Source organism: Tripterygium wilfordii, chromosome 13 (genome assembly GCF_013401445.1).
Source record: "Tripterygium wilfordii isolate XIE 37 chromosome 13, ASM1340144v1, whole genome shotgun sequence".
In the NCBI taxonomy this organism is placed as follows: Eukaryota; Viridiplantae; Streptophyta; class Magnoliopsida; order Celastrales; family Celastraceae; genus Tripterygium; species Tripterygium wilfordii.
This window is the reverse complement of record NC_052244.1, coordinates 13,488,144-13,505,060: the sequence shown is the minus strand read 5'-3', so window position 1 is coordinate 13,505,060 and position 16,917 is coordinate 13,488,144. Positions and strand designations below refer to the sequence as shown.

General features: G+C 35.9%; 2 protein-coding genes across 2 annotated transcripts; one reads left to right on the top strand and one right to left on the bottom strand.

Moving 5' to 3' along the window:
• Window positions 1–614: 614 nt before the first annotated feature.
• Window positions 615–4,362, bottom strand: LOC120013727 (ras-related protein RABF2b-like). Its single transcript, XM_038865639.1, has 7 exons — window positions 4,125–4,362; window positions 3,117–3,194; window positions 2,863–3,030; window positions 2,461–2,509; window positions 1,892–1,965; window positions 1,349–1,442; window positions 615–956 (listed from the first exon to the last, which is right to left on the bottom strand). The coding sequence occupies exons 1-7, from the start codon at window positions 4,161–4,163 to the stop codon at window positions 856–858; spliced, it is 603 nt and encodes a 200-aa protein (XP_038721567.1). The 5' UTR covers window positions 4,164–4,362; the 3' UTR covers window positions 615–855.
• A 2,694-nt stretch (window positions 4,363–7,056) lies between these two features.
• Window positions 7,057–8,776, top strand: LOC120013935. The gene has a single exon (XM_038865921.1). The coding sequence runs from the start codon at window positions 7,530–7,532 to the stop codon at window positions 8,628–8,630; it is 1,101 nt and encodes a 366-aa protein (XP_038721849.1). The 5' UTR covers window positions 7,057–7,529; the 3' UTR covers window positions 8,631–8,776.
• Window positions 8,777–16,917: the final 8,141 nt, after the last annotated feature.

Below are 16,917 nucleotides of genomic sequence, written 5' to 3'. Positions count from 1 at the left end.
AGATAAGGACAATGAGCTGGATATATTCTCCTTGTTTGGGAACTGATCATGAGGAATAATCTATGATTTATGTAAATTAGTTGAGCTGGGAGCAACTTTGTAAAGCTACATTTTCAATGATTAATGGGGGTGATCATTTCATGTATTAGTATATGGCATTGCAAATTGGGAGGTCTCGAGTTCGCTTCTACCCTTGCGGCCACGCATCAAGTGATAAATTTCTATGTGCGCAAGACTCGTTTATATGGTGTCGTACTTGGTTACCAAAAAAGAGTACTGCAAATGCAAATATATACAGATTACAATAGGGACATGAGGATCCTTTTGACTAACAGAAAATTTAGTGAATCCTCCTTCAATGTTGACTTTAAGTAGTTCTCCTTAATACAATGTACATTGTCTTGCAGCAATCCATGACCAAGATGGGCAATATCTGCAATATATCCAGTGATTCAAAGAATTATAGTGGGCTTGGCTTCTTTTTTAATAATTCAGTGGGGAAGAGGGGATCGAAACCTGAGTTGCAGGTGTGGTGAGACGGCACTTGTGCCATCAGGCTAAGTAGGCTTCTCTAGTGGGCTTGGCTTAGTGTAGAGAGTGTAAGGTTCAAAAAATTCAGCCCCGAAACTGAGACAAGATTCATAAGAAGCCACATAGATATCAGTACAGGGAACCCAATCTCAAACTCTGTTCACTGATTGGTAAGGGACCATGCATGTACAATTCTGAATTGAGTAATTACACAAAAAAGGGGAAACCAGGAAACTATGAAACATATATTTCAGGAGAGTAGGTGTTACAAGCACCATAAGTTACACAAAAGCAGTGGTGGTGGTGGTGATGATGTAGAAGCGCTTAGGAGCAACAAGATGCATTTGCTGTTCTCTCCGTGGGTCTATCCATGAGTACCATTCCAGATGGATTCTGCGCTGGCTGGACACGAGGTAGTCTTTTTGCTGTACGAGGAACAAGAAGGAATTGAAATATCAAATTTAAGAACTTCACACAGGACAGCATATTCAACATAATTTGTTCAAAAACATCGAGAGCTCATAGTTCAGGCTCTCGTGAGAAACAGCAGGTGTTCAGGATAATCTTCACACATAGAAGTTCAGGAATCGACAAATTATCTGTTTATAATAGTGCACCCAGCATTAAATGGACAAAGTATGAGCAGACGAAGTTTAAGTTTATTAATGATTCAAGTATGTCAATCAAATATTTCAAATATGCTCAGTAACAAGCTACCCTCGCCAATCAATTAACCAGTAATAATTACAGGTTTAATTAAAATGCATTGACCAATAAGACACGCTTAAACAGCTAAACTCATTGCAATTCTGGATACCTATTTCATAGAAAATTTCATTGACATTGGTTGCTGTTTTTGCCGAGGTTTCCAAAAAGAAGAGACCATTCTCCTGGGCGTATACTTGTGCTTCCTGCAATCAATGAACAGAGAGAGATAAGAGAAGACAAATATATGAGTTACATGGAAATTGATAAACCTTCCATGGCCCAACCCGAAGGGCGAATGGTAATGGAAAAGGAGAGGAAAATTTTGAAGAGACTGTAAATTGACAAACACTAAACCATCCTCCTCTTTCTTAGTTTTTCAATAATGCCTCAGGTAACCAAAGAAAACAGCCCATTTTAATTAAGAAATATAAGTGAGTAAACCAACGGAGTTTATAAAAAAGAATTACTGCCTTGTAAATTACACAGGGTGCTGCAACCTATATTTATTTTCAGCTCCAGACTTCTAGAAAGTTTTACTCGCATTTGAATTATCTAATGTCTAATGAAAAACACAATTTTGTTTACAAACTGCAAACTCGTAAATGTAAAATAGACTAAAATAAAATTCAACTAGCAAGGGGTAGTAACTTGCCTCTGCTGCAACCTTCTTCACATCCAGTAGATCAGATTTATTACCAGCTAGTGCCATAACCATATTGGGGTTACCTTGACATAAAAATGATTAAGTAGGTAATTAAGTATCTACATAATAAGTCCATACCAAGAAATAAAAACAATAAAGAATCCATCAACTACGAACAACTAATCAAAATATATTCCAAGCACGAACAGGCAACTGAACTGCAGTCAAATCAGAACAATTCAAAAGTGTTACCGAAACAAGGTTAACCCAGTGGTAAGGGAAGGGGACTATGGAACCAGCAGTAAACTTGGAGGAGCAAGGCCTTGGGATCAAATCCCCAGGCGCAACTCGGATTTACAAACATTAGTGGCTTGCAGGTGGTTGCTAGGGTCTGTGGTTTACCATGCGAGGCCAGTCGAAAGAGGCGCAACCTTGGAGAGGTTACACAGTCTCAAAAAAATTAAAGATGTCTTCCTTTTTAAAACTAAACAAATATAATTCCAGTTAAAAGGCAGACAGGTAGGGTTTGAGCATTTAAACAGAGTAACACGTGGCAAACTTAGAATGTAAAATAATACCTTGTGACTGAAGTTCCTGGACCCACTTTTTTGCCCGCTCAAATGAGGCCTAGAAAAAAGAAAATAAATAGTTGGAATTTACCTTAAGCATCACGTAAATCAAGCTTCACTACCTTACATAATTTCAATTCCAGTGACCATTAAAAAACTCAAAATATTTATCTCACTGGTTAATACATCATACATGCAATACATACATTTATGCAGCATTAAAAATAACAACCGAAAAAACAACGAATTTAAAATGCAGATTAAACACACCAAAAAGACACCAATGACAATGAGAATGTCTAACAGTATGCCAAGAAACTACTTGTCGAAAGAAATTTACGTATAAGGCACAGTGCTTTAAATCTTTAAAGGAAAAAAGAATGACGTCTTATCATGCCCAAACTCACTTACTTGATTAGTTATGTCATACACGACAATTGCAGCAGCAGCCCCTCTGTAGTACATTGGAGCCAGACTATGGTATCTCTCCTGTCCTGCCGTATCCCAAATCTCAAATTTCACAGTCGCATCATCAACAGCTAATGTTTGTGAGAAAAAGGCAGCACCAATGGTTGATTCCTGATAAACAATACAAGTAAAGCACTCAGGGGAATCTAGCGTCATGTCATCACACCCAAAACAGACCTAAAACAATGTTTACCCACCTGAAATTCAACAAATTGCCCTTTCACGAAACGCAATACAAGACTGGACTTTCCAGCTCCAACATCCCCAAGCAGCACCTGAAGTACATAATAAGCCTCAACCACTTGCAATATAACCACCATGATGGTTTGAAACCAATGCCAGAACAACACAAGCAGCATATTATACGCAACAGGGCAAACAAACATCAAACGGTAAGTTGCAGGAAAAATAACATATTTTAAAATAATAATCCAAGAGGTAAAGGTTCTAACTTACCTTGGTACAGTTTGCGTGGAACGCCAAGTCACAGTGGAAACATGACAAAGTGCAAGTGACCAAAATTTACTGTCAAAACTTTTAGGTGGAGCATTTTAGTTTGATTAATGAGTATTAATTCTCTACTTGCACATGCTTTTGCTGCCTTTGGATTTTATTCATTACCACAATTTTTAAGGATTTTACCGGGCTCTATCCTACATAGTCAATATACTAAAACTCTTCTGATTTGGTTTATTTCAAAACAAACCATATCCGAACTCGCAGTTAAGAAAACAAATATCAGATCACATATGAACTCATAAGTTAAACTAAAGTTTGACTAAGCCACTCATAAGTTGACCTCAATCCCCATAGTAAACGGAAAACACAGAATTCGCTAATAAAATACCCAATTCGGGATCAGAGAGAAAAACGGCAAACCCAATTCAGAATTTACAAGGAGAAAGAAAAAGCATACAGAACGGTAAGATAATTCTATATGTGAGAGGAGAAAGAAGGCAATTGATAACGACCGACACAGGCATAGAACAATCAACGGAATGAAATAAAACCCACATCGGAATTTATATTCAAAACAAACCCGCCATCAGAATTAAATGAAAAGAATACATATTTCATCATCCAAAAAAGATGGTTAAAATAATTTAGGAAAACGATCGCAATTCAGCATATGCCAAAAATACATAAGACAAACCAAGTAACTAAGCACCGGAGAGACCTAAGGCGGAGTCTAAACTTTAACTCACCAACTTGGCATTGATGTTCTTGTTTCCAGCGGTAGCCATCGGAATTACAGAATTACTGTTTGGAAATCAGAAGATACAGAGAATTAAGCTCGAGAAATTGAAGGCAATTAAGGGAGTAATTTAATTTTATCTGAATCGAAAAGCGCAAGCGCGTATTGACAAAGCAAGAGGGGTCAGAGGCAGACGAAAAACCAAAAAGGCAAAGGAAGGAAGGATCCTCCTCAACAAACCCCCCTCTCTCTATAGAAAGACTCTAGCTGTACGAAAGCGATCGTTTTTCTGCAATGTAGAACTACATAGAGTCAAATGATACACGTGGCAAAATCATAGCCATTAATTTGTTGTATATATATACAATTCTGATTTGGAGTTTTGGACTATGATAACCCTTTCATATTGCATCCTCGGGCTTGGAATAGTAAAGCCCAAACTTTATTGGAATACATGACCATGGTCCATGTTAACACATTATGAGGGTTGGGCTACAATTATCACCTCTTGTCAAAGCCCACGAGCAGAAACCCATGAAAAGAAAGATGCATGCAGAACCAAAAGCATATTGTTACCTAGGAAACATGAATCAATGTTTTAAATACCGATCAAACCGATCGGGCAACTGGTATATGACACTGATTCAACCCGATTTTTGACTAGTATTGATCCATTCGACATATACTTGATTTTTGAGCTTTAACTGAATTGGTAGATCGTTCGGTACTCAGTTGAACTCACCGGTTCAATTCGGTTTTTAAAAAGCTATATGGGATAGCAGATAGCCTGTCCTGGACCATAAGATCTTGAGTTCGAATCTCATCGAGACGGAGGTAAACCTATGTATATTTTCACTAGAGGCACAGGCCCCAAGAAAAAATATATCAGGCCTCCAATGAAAAAATATATGAGCCCCGTAAAAAAAAAAGTACTAGTGCAAACAAAGAAACATCTCCATTTTCTTTTGGAATATCGACTTTGAAGTTAGCATTTGTTTTTACACATAACAACGACGACAAGTATTGAAAGATAATTTTCAGTAGTGAACATTGCAAGACATATTTGCACAATAGGATGAGTGATCAATTTTTAATTATCATATTGTGTATTTCATAAAAAAATAATTGTTTGGAATTACTACTAATGATGTTGTCATCAAGCGTTTTTAGGATATAGAAACTTGTAAATAACAATTGTGATAAATAAATATGTGATATTTTATTATTTAAAATATTACTAATGATTATTTAAAAATATTACATAGATGATCAAGTATTCAAGTTTTAATAACATCTATGCATGGTCCCTCCCTATTAAATGTTGGTTCATCAATGGAACTGTTTTGGATATCTGGTTCTGATAATTTGGTATGGACATTTCACACATCATTACCCCATCTCTACACAGATGGGCCCATTAGTACCTTCATATAGCTACACACAGTCTGTATTATATCCTCATGTATATAACTATCTATTAATTTAGGTTTGCAAAATTAGGAGTATTTTTGTAGCCAAAGAAACTGAGGCTGGCTAGAGTCCAAAAACTTGGCACGAAAAGGACTAGTCAATGTGTTCCAGGACCCACCTCTCATGGTCAAGCCCCTGGTCAAACTGACTCCTGACTCCCCGCAGGTCCTAGCTGGCAGATTGAAAATGCGAGAAAAAGAGAGCCTGCTGACGTGGCCGAATGCTTTTCGAGTGTCCCTGTCTGAAAAGACGAAATTGACATCAGTATAATCCCAAATGGACAAAACTGTCCTCATCGCTCCTTCCGATCCAAAAGCTCGTGGCATTTTGTGTTGGCTACTTGGTTAATTAAAAAAAAAGAAGAAAGTGGGTTCTTGCATGGTTAGTTATGGTACTAAACCAAATGATTAGGGTTCCTAGCTAAGTCATGTTAATTGAATCTTTTCATGCAGATTTTCTTTCACATTGATCTTCTTCCATGATGTATATCATGATCCTCCTTATATATATATATATATATATATATAGGGTGGGGGCATATCACATTTGAATATATATGTTGTTTTCAAGAACCAACAATGTAATCATTAATTCACAGGCTTCTCAATATATGCTTAGATTCTAAAGTTGAATATTTTTATTGTAGCTTGTAAATCTTTTTCATAGTTTCATTTTCATAAATTCTGGAAGTACTTTTTCTTTCTTTTATACATTCCAAAAACGTTTCATAAAGCACCCAATGTTATGAGTTTTCAAGATCTTAGATGACTCATGACTGCAAAGAAAGTCGCTTTCTGTGGAACTCAAGTCAAATGCATTCTCTTCTAAAAGCACATTATATATTTATATAAATAGAAGAAGCATATTTTGTCAACTACTATGTAAACCACTTGGGTGAGAGTCTAATAGGTAAATCTCTCTGAGATCAAATCGTATACACTCAGGAGGATTTTGAGTTCGATTTTCACTGAAAACAATACCCTTGTTCTCGAAATGTCTATACAAGATGATATGGTTTCGTTCCCGATTAAAAAAGAGATACTATTACAGTTTCACTAAAGATTGCTTATTACAAACCATAAAAACTTTGATTTAATAACATTATGATTAACTATATGTTATGCTTCAAAAAGGTTGGGGGTGTGATGATTGGTGCACTAAACCACGTGTGTGAGCAGTGATAGTCATCTCTCACACACTCTCTGTTGCAGACAACCCCTTTTCTTTTTCTCCAATCTTTATCTCCCTTGAAAAACAGGAAGAAAAAAAAACACTTATAAGTTATAACCCCTCCCCTCCCCTCTCTCTATCACTCACTCTTTCTCTCTGTGAAATTTTTGGGGCTTGTTGATATGTCTTATGCCTGATTTCTCTCTCTCTCTCACACACACACAAACATAGTTTTCCCTCACTTTGGTATGGGGAGAAGCAGTAGTACTAGTGGTTCCAATAAGTAGTTTTAGATTCCGACTTTCTACTTTCAAGGTTTTTGAAGATTTTAAGGTTAGTAAGTGCAAAAATCAATTTGAAGCTCACTAATGGATGTTTATATATTTGATTCCTTGTATTGTTATTATTTTTGGATGGAAACACAATCCAATCCAATCCAAACCATGAAAACCCCACTAAAACATATAGTTGTTGTTGTTGTCTTTGAATGATACGTTTGTTGAGAGAGAGAGAGAGACTGAGATTTTGTTTAGGTAGACCCAAATTGGTTGTCTTTTGTCCCAAACCTTATTGAGATTTGAGTAGCTTTGAACACCCACCACTCCATCAAATCCAAGTCTCCTAAAAGAGAGCAGGAGAGACAGAGATAAAGACCATTACTCTTGGACCCCATGAACTTCCATTCTTTCATGACCCTCTTCAATCTTCTTTAGACACACAGACTTCACTTTCTACTCTCTCCCTCTCTCTTTTAGCTAGAGATAGAGAGTTGTATATGCACCTGATAATGGCTGATCAAGGTGGCAGTAGTAGTAGCAGTGTAATGAGGGACTACAGGAAAGGGAACTGGACAGTGAGTGAAACAATGGTGTTAATAGAAGCAAAGAAGATGGATGATGAGAGAAGAATGAAGAGAAGTACTGGAGAGAGTAGTGCTGAAGCAGGAAGATCAAGCAAGCCAACAGAGTTGAGATGGAAGTGGGTTGAGGATTACTGTTGGAGGAAAGGGTGTTTGAGGAGCCAAAACCAATGCAATGACAAGTGGGACAATCTCATGAGGGATTACAAGAAAGTGAGAGATTATGAGAGAAGAAGAATAGCTGAAAGATCAGGAGGAGGAGGAGGAGATGGAAATACTACTGTTAGATCAGTTGAAGGGTCTTATTGGGAACTTGAGAAGAATGAGAGGAAAGAAAAGAACTTGCCTAGCAATATGCTGCCTCAGATATTTCAGGCTTTGGAGGAGGTGGTGGAGAAGAAAGGAACTCATCACAAGATTGCTAATGTTGGGGGTGGTGGTGGTGGGTCATTAGCTTCTATTCCTAACATTGGTTATGCTGTTCAACCCTTATTTCCTCCTCTATTGCAACATCATCAAGTCTCAGGTTCTATTCCATTGTTACCCCTACCACCTCCACCTCCTCCACCACCATCCCAACAACCACCAATGGCACAACCAGCTGCTCCTCTCTCTTATCAGCCTCATCTAACATTGCCCACAGTAGGCTCAGATACTGATACAAGTGACTATTCGGACTCACCGGCAAAGAGAAGGAGAAGAGGAAGAGGAGGTAGTGGTGCTGGTGGAGAGGGAACAAGTGGGACTGCAAATACAAGCTCATCAAATCATGAAGTGGGAAGTGCAATCTACAAAAGTGGTTCCATAATAGCAGAAGCACTTCAGGGTTGTGATGAGAGACAAGAAAGAAGGCATAGAGACCTCCTTAGTCTCCATGAAAGAAGACTCAAGATTGAAGAAACCAAGACTGAGATCAACAGGCAAGGCATTAACGGCTTAGTTGATGCCATCAACAAGCTTGCTAATTCAATCCTTACTTTGGTTTCCCATAGCAAGAACCAATCATCTTCAAAATGATCATAATATTCATCATAGACCAATTAGAAACTCTCCATTAATTAATCCCCAAATCCCATTTGGGTAATTGTAAATAATTCTCCATTTTGAGCTTCAATTCTTATGATTAGGAGTTGTGCCATTTAGGCTATTCGATGTAACATAAAGTTCAAATGAATTTTAATTCCACCTGGGTCTCCTCCCTCCTCCTCTGAAGCAAATCTGCACCCCTTTTTCACAGGATATTGAGAGTGAAACAGAATCCACGCGCCTTTCAACGCAACCGACGAGAATAAGGAAGATTTTGTGTTACACGCTCTGCTAGTCAAGTGGGATAAAGTGGCTCTCCTATCATTTAGACTGACCAGAACTTGTCAAAACGGTCAAAGGGGACCGGTCAAATGAAATATGAAAGATGCCTTGGTTCAGATTCTATAACTACGAAACTACCATTTATGTTTGTTTTTTTTTTTTAATCTGCTACCCGTTATGCATTGGGTGCTATTTATTTATTTTGATAATTGAATAATCACCCATTTCAACATGATTTTTAAACAGCTAAATCGAGATTGTATCTCAAATCATCATAACAGTACACACCACGTTGATTATAAATAAGATTAGATTGAAACCTACAGGTAGGGCCTGAAACTAGAACATGATCACGGAACCAAAATTTCACAAAAAAAAATCTTAACCAATTGATCCCAACTATTAAATCATTGGTGGCAATAGTTTCTTGGATTCTCCTGTGTAAGGCTGTAACAAAAGAAAGATGGGTCCTGTTTAATTTTCTTTCCTCTCCTCTTTATTTTCCACCAAGAATTCATCAGAAGAGAGAATGAAAGAGTGAGAGAGGGTCATTATTTGCTAATCTGTGTAGCCTTGCTGCATTTTTCTGACAAATAGGGTGTACCACCAAAGTTGCCTCTCTCTTTTTTTCTCCTTTGTGCCCATTCCAGCTTTTCTTTCTATTCTCTCTTTTTTTTCCCTGTTGTCCTATCTCCTTATGTGTGTTTTAGAGTCAAATTGCCCTATGTGATTCACTACCTCTCATCATCTCCATAAACCCACATGGATTCTTTCCTTCATTTTTTTTTCTTCCTCTGACATGTATCAATAGTGTCACATGGCGCAGAAATATTTTGAGGGGTTGTCATTTGTCAAGCAAGATAAACCAAGTCCTACTACTCTGTCGCTACCAGTGAAAACAAAGCATTTTGATAAAGAGGCATATGCAGTCTCCTTTATTAGCTTAAATTCTTCCGTTGACTGATTGCCATGTAACAGCTCTGTAATTTGCTCATGTTCATGCTCTGTGCAGCCCATAAACAGGTCGCACTAAATGCCATACCTGTTTAAGAAGTTTGGAGTCTATTATACCCAATGTCTAGTTAGAAAATTTAGGTTTTATCGTAATCAATTGTGTATTATATAAAGGGCTGTTTAGCCCAATCTCGTACTTGGACGTGGGGACCATGCACGTAGATATTTAAGTGATGTGGGATGACTTTATCTCAGGCCCAGAAAAATCAGTTGATACTAGTTAGTAAGTTTAAGCTCTATTATATTCTTAGTGTTATAAATATAAGTTTTAAGAGTTTTTTTTTTTTTTTTTTACATAGTGAGAGCCACGCGAGAGAGAAAAATTGAGGGTTGAGAGTGGACGTAGACTTGTGGCAAACCACGTAAATCTCGTGTTGTTTACTGTTTTGTTTGATTCTTTATATCTAATTTGCTTGAATTTTGTTATTGGTTTGGCCAATCACTTGTGCACTTTATCTGTGGTTTGATTTTAGCACATCAGTTCCCACATCTAAATGATGTGGGATCATATCGAGTTCCTCAAAATTAGTTCATTTAATGTGTCAGTCCATCTATATCCAGTGCACATACATATATGGGTGGCAGAAGAGACTCAAGCTGTTATTGTAATTTTCAAGCAAAATGAAGAAGGAGAATAGCAAGGAATGGGCACCGAGGGCTTTAAGTCACTTGCCCACTCTCCTCTGAACCAGCATATCCAATAATGAACCGAGACAACACTCCTCTCTCTAACTGTGCTGGTTGTCCGTAATTGCGATCAAAAAAAAAAAATACTTTGCCGCTGAGGCAAGACCGATCTCCATCTATCTCGCGATGTGTTGAAAATTACAGCGCATTCACATCAATAATATTGTTTGTCCACTTTGAGTTTATCAGTTTCCGTAGATAGATTGAGTCCGCATAACTTTGTTTTTTCTGAACCATCACTTACAAATTTTGATTCTTCTCCGTACTTGTCGGTTGAGTTATATCAAACTAACAAGTGAATAAGTAGATGTCCGTCTAATATGAGATTTTGCTCCGATACAATGTTGAAAATCTCAGCTCACTCACCATGCAGATATTGTCCGGGTTTATCGGTTTATGTTCGTATGACTTTGTTCTTTATGGGTCATCAAACTTTCGGCTTCCAACATCAAACTTGGGCCTATAATACTATTTTTCAATAGGTTTTGGCCCAATGAACAAAACTCATACTATAAAGTATGAACGACGATATGAGGTTGTTTAGACCCTCAAAATTGACATTTTATCCAAAAATTTGGCTATGATATATGTATTATTTCTCTGAGACTCTTGGAGTTCAAGATTATGTATTTTTTACCTTAATTTAAATTGCAAAAGTTTATAAATTTTGAACCTAAATCCGTTAATAATTAAAGTTTTGACATTAACCGGACCATCATCCGACGCCATAGCATTGTAGTATTGGATTCTCTTTCAGATAGGTCCCGAAAGGAGGAGGGCTAGAATGCCAACATGCGTCTATTATTGAATTCACCTGACGCGATAGTACCTATTTTTGAAACATCCCAGTGCACTCAAGAGTGATAATTCTTTAAGGGGCACGATTCTTGGAGTATAGAAGAACTGGCCAGAGAGAAGTACTACTTGTCTAAGTACTGATCACTCCGATTAGACTTCAGGAGATAGAGAGACCTAGCCAAAGTCATCAAATATATTGTGGACTGAGCTTGCGAAATGGAAATTGATTTCAATATGTTGGGCCGGGCCCGATGATTTTGGCCTATATGGTTCAGCCCAAATATAATTGCATGAACTGGCGCTTTTACAGGGTGGGCTGGTCAAGAGCTTGTATGTCAATGTGAATGTCAATGTCAATGTCTATATCTATATCTTTGTGATAGAAACATAGAGAGCTGACTTTTAGTAACCACACGACACTCTACGTCTCTATCTGGTTATCTCTCCAGATTTAAGGCGTAAACAATTTCATCCGAGGTCGGGAGTTCGATTCTATAATGACGCAACTATTTCTAAGTGATTTTTGCTATCCCTCGGTCCAACTAACCTTATCGGATGAGTTTGCGTGCCTAGTCTGACCCGAGTTTGGGCTTAATGAACTGTCCAAAAGACATCTGACATGCCTGTCGAGTTGAAAAAAAAGAAGAAAAAAAAAAAGGCCTGCAGATCTGAATCTATTATGATAATGGAGGTTGAATGGGATTCCTGAAGAGACAAAAGATAAAAGGGTGATGCAAGCCATTAACTACTCATAAGTGGTATTGTATCACTTGCTCTTTGTTGAGCACCATGAGCATGATTCTGTTGTTGGCCATGCTTGTTTGCTTGTGGCCAACCAACGCATGACAATAAAGAGTCCATGGGGTCCCTCCGGCCTGTTCTTCATAAAGATTTCAAAGATAGTGTCACCTCTTCTGCCACTTTTCTCAACTCATAATGAGTGTGCTCTTTTTGTTGCATGGACAACAATTTTAGAAGAGATTCATAAGCAGAGGATATGAAAGAATATTGATCAATCCACTATACGAAATATTGGAAATCCAAGCCTAGACATATCAAAAGATATTGTCTACTTTGAATCACTTATTTGTACGAATTTATTCTTCATAAGCTATCGTCGTTAGTTCTTATGTCTAGGTGTAAATCTGTTACTTATATCATTCAGTTAGATTACGTCGATCGATGTGGGACATTAATGTTGACAAAAAATACAGAAGTTTTTCTACAAAAGTCAAACTATCATGCCATCATCAGTATAATCCACTACTAATTAGTCCATGCTTTAAAACCCTCCAAATCAAAAGTAAAAGTATTAACATCAAGAAATTAAAGGTATAACATATTAACCAAAGCAATATAATTAAAGATACTCCACCTTGTCCATATATTCTCCCCACACACCCCTCCATAGTTTTTATTACCCCAAATGTTTTGTTATGACATGTAGTTTAGTGGTACTGCAAGCACAACACCATAAAGTACACAACTAGTCATAGATTAACAAGCTTGACTTGTATGATATGAAATTCTTTGAACTATTGCAATAGCTTGACTGTAAAAACGACTTTGTAATCTCATATCGAATTAACATAACCCAATTAAGTGAAATATAAGGAAAGGCCAAGCATCTCTCACACAACAGACACATTTTCTGTTCTATGTACTATGAAGACGACTCGAGAGAACAAATATGTGCGGGCTCATGACCCAGAGAGGACAATACTTGATGACGTGTTTGTGTTTGGATTTCTACCATTTGATGCATGACAACATGTTCTTGTTGGATAGCACAGACTATACATTGAGTCATTGACAACGAGGTTGAAGAGTATAATGTGCACAAGCCATACAAGAAAATCTTATCGTATCTATAACTTACTAAGATTAGTACACGTACAATGTCGGTTAAAGCTAACTATTATGAATAATATATAAACACATTTTATTAGTAGATAATGGGTTTTAATTTATTGAATCTAAAAGATAATTTGCTTAAGCAACAAGTCACTCACTCATGATATTAAATATTAATAACCCATCTAATTAAAATTTAATTATCCCCTCCATGACATCACCCATCCATGAGATCTGTCTATAAAAAGTTTGAAAAAACAAATATAATTAATTATAATTATATGGGCCTAATGACTTCGTGTTAATTAGATCTTTGAAGGTCAATGTCATCACATCAATTTATATGATTTTGTTGTTCATGTCATGCTCCAGGCAGGATCTTGCATTTTTAATCAAGCGAAGATCTTGGTGACAATACTTCACTCATTCTGTCATTTTTTTTCCTTCTTTTTCTTGCAATGAAAAGAAATAAAGTTATGTAGGGTTCATGAATCATTGTATTGTCTACTGTGTACAAGACTACAAGTATTAAGATATATATATAAGAATTTTCACATAAGAGTCTAATGTAAGAGTGTAAAATAAGGGTCACTTTTTAATGGTGTGAATGAGTGAGATGACAAATGGGGTCCACTACTTTTGATCCCACATATTTCAAATCATTGGTGTAAACATAAACCTTTATTTTACACTCTTACATTAAACCCTTATATGAGAGTTCTTCTATATATATATTTTCTTTTGTCAACTACAAAATTATTTTATGCTTTCAGTTACTTCATGATCTGAACAAAATATTTTCTTTGGTTTAAAAAATGTATATGTATATATAGACACACACACCAGTCTAAACATATCAACATAAAATGGCGGGAACATATGAACATATATTTTCTTTGGTGTATATTTATCGTTTGACAGAAAATGGCGGGAACATATCAACATAATAACTTTTGCTTTGTAAAATTCTCCATTGTAAAATGATTTTACCAATTACTAATTTTTTTTAATCAGTTTATCCTTTAAACATCCGATATGAGTCTAAATTCGAGTCGTTAGTAACCATTTTAACCCATTAAAATAAAGGATAGCATAAAGAAATGTTTATTTAACGTAAGCATTTCTTTATGTTGATTAGTTTACGAAACCAATGATGAAATTAACCATTGGAAATTGAAACTTTTATGTTGATTTTAATTTACCATCAAAATCACAGTTGTTAAATCATTATAGTTCTCTTCTAAGTTCACATAAAGCTCAATTAACTTTCGTAATATTTTTTTAAGAAAATTCCTATATTTGATTGAAGAAAACTATAACTAACAAACCGTTCCTTCAGTTGGTGGTTTAACTGCCCTACCCAAAAGAAGAAATACTAATAAGTTCTTTTAAAAAAAGTAAGAAAAGAATATATATATATATATATATATATATATTGCAAAAGTTGGAATTCTGTTGTTACCAAAAAGTGGCCCAAGGTGATGATGATTTGCAGGTGTGCCAAGGCTTCCTACACTAATTTGAATAAAATGCACCAAATGTAAATAAGACTTCTATCTAGACAATTGAACGAACTACCTTGGGATCTCAATAGTTCTAGGTTCCCCAACTCCACTGAAGTGCGCTTTGTTGAGATTGAAATGAGAAACATAAATAGACACCAAGAACAATTTACACAACGATGGTTGGCATTGAAACTTGACAAGAAACAAATACAAGAGAATTTGGAATGAAGGACATAATACTTGCTTGAAATTGACACGAATTTGGAAATGTAATTGAAATGCTAGAAAGCTTGAAAGTGTCTTTAGGCTTGAGTTTTTGTTGTCTGTTTGACTGGTTGTGTGTGTGTGTGTCCCAATCTCTGTCTGTCTACCATCTTTTATATCTCCTGTCTTGCACGAAAATCTCCTCCATAACCATGATCTTGTTGCAGTTATCCTTGATTTACTCCATGTTCTGTAAATTGAAAGTTACTACCACCTTCTCACAACAACTTGCCTAATTTCTTTCATGTGCTGCCACCTGGACCATCTTGTTATAACTGCCACCACTTCTTCCTTTTTTCATGGGCCACTCTCAGCACTATTCTTTCTTGGGCAGTTATACTCATCAATTGAGCTTCTCTTCTACAACAATATGGGCTTATGAGCTGTGATTGATGATGGGCCTTGTACATGATGGACTAGGCTTCGCCCATAATATTTTTAGTGCCAACAAATTCCAATACAGAATAAACTTTATAATTAATTAAAGATAAATATACACGATGATCATGCAATATTTTGTTAATATATATCACCACATGCCGCCATAAGAGCGGTGGTTAAACCTAACAGAAAAAGCAAAATCATGATTATTAATTATTCAATTTTAAAAAAGAAAAAGGCATGGTCAAAAACAAATTTTTTAAATTTTGTTTGTTGGAGGCTGACATCATTATGATTCAAGTTAGGGCTAGCCAACTTGAATCATAATAACAAGTCTATATATAGATAGCTCTTCTTATATTATAGCAAATAACATGCAAATATAGAACAAATATGGGTATGATATACACTAGTTACCAAAAATAGTTTGGTACATGTAATTTTGTTAATAAGGACAACCGAATCCAAGTGTGACTCCAAGATGATAAATATATATGTAAGCAAGAATTGATAATACCTAATTTGATTTTGACACAAATTTTAGGTGAAGAAAATTTGAAAAACTTATGTATGTGAGGACTATCAATAGTGCTAGGTAGCCCATGTAGTGGCAGTTCATGGGAGCCCAAGTCTTTTAAATGAAATTTTAAAACGTTTTAATTCTTAAAATACATGTTATATTTTTTTAAAAATTATATATTCAGAATCAACGCATAAAACTCTTTCTAAAAAGATCTATTATCGATGAGTTTTATCAGGTAAATGTTAATTCCATTGTTTTTTCAATGAAATTTCTTAATTCCATTATTTTTTTCAATGGAATTTTCAAAAACAATGAATTATAGATTGTGTTTTAAAAAATAATATAATGTATATTAAAACAATAAATTTTGGACGATAAATTCTGGGATAAAAGAGTATAAATAAAACTATTCCATTGATTAAATCAATTGAATAAACTTAGTGGGCTCCCAAACTGATGGGTTACATATCATTTTCGGAGGACTATATATACACACACTAATTATCTATAATAATAAAAAATGGAGGTTCGGTTTCATTCAAAGTCACCAAACCATAAAAAAGAATGACTAAAATAGTTAAGTCTTATATATCCACCTAACTCATTTTTTGGTTTTCAAGAATTCTCCACTTCAACATATTTACTGGAGAGTCGAGCCAGCTCTAAACTCGTGGGCGAAATAACTCTCGGAACCACTGGGACCACCTGACTCACTAAACAATAGTACTAGCAAGTATAAAAAGTTACACATGTGGTGATAATGATATGAGCCTCAAACTTTCAAACGAAATTTAAGAAAGTCAATTTCTCAATAATTAAAATTTAAGTTGGAGGGTCGAAGCAGATTGTCATGATTCTCTCTTGTACCTAAAACACAAACACTGCTCACTGATTTGCATCATCTACAAAACCATTGACAAATTATGTCGTTGCATCAACTCTTTTAGCTTTTATTTATGACTTTTGGCAC

Coding starts and splice junctions, on each gene's coding strand:
- LOC120013727 (XM_038865639.1), bottom strand. CDS start 4,163: ATGGCTACCGCTGGAAACAAGAACATCAATGCCAAGTTG. Junction 3,195..4,124: donor AGAACATCAATGCCAAGTTG/GTGAGTTAAAGT, acceptor TATGTACTTCAG/GTGCTGCTTGGGGATGTTGG. Junction 2,510..2,862: donor TGTATGACATAACTAATCAA/GTAAGTGAGTTT, acceptor TCTTTTTTCTAG/GCCTCATTTGAGCGGGCAAA.
- LOC120013935 (XM_038865921.1), top strand. CDS start 7,530: ATGCACCTGATAATGGCTGATCAAGGTGGCAGTAGTAGTAGCAGTGTA.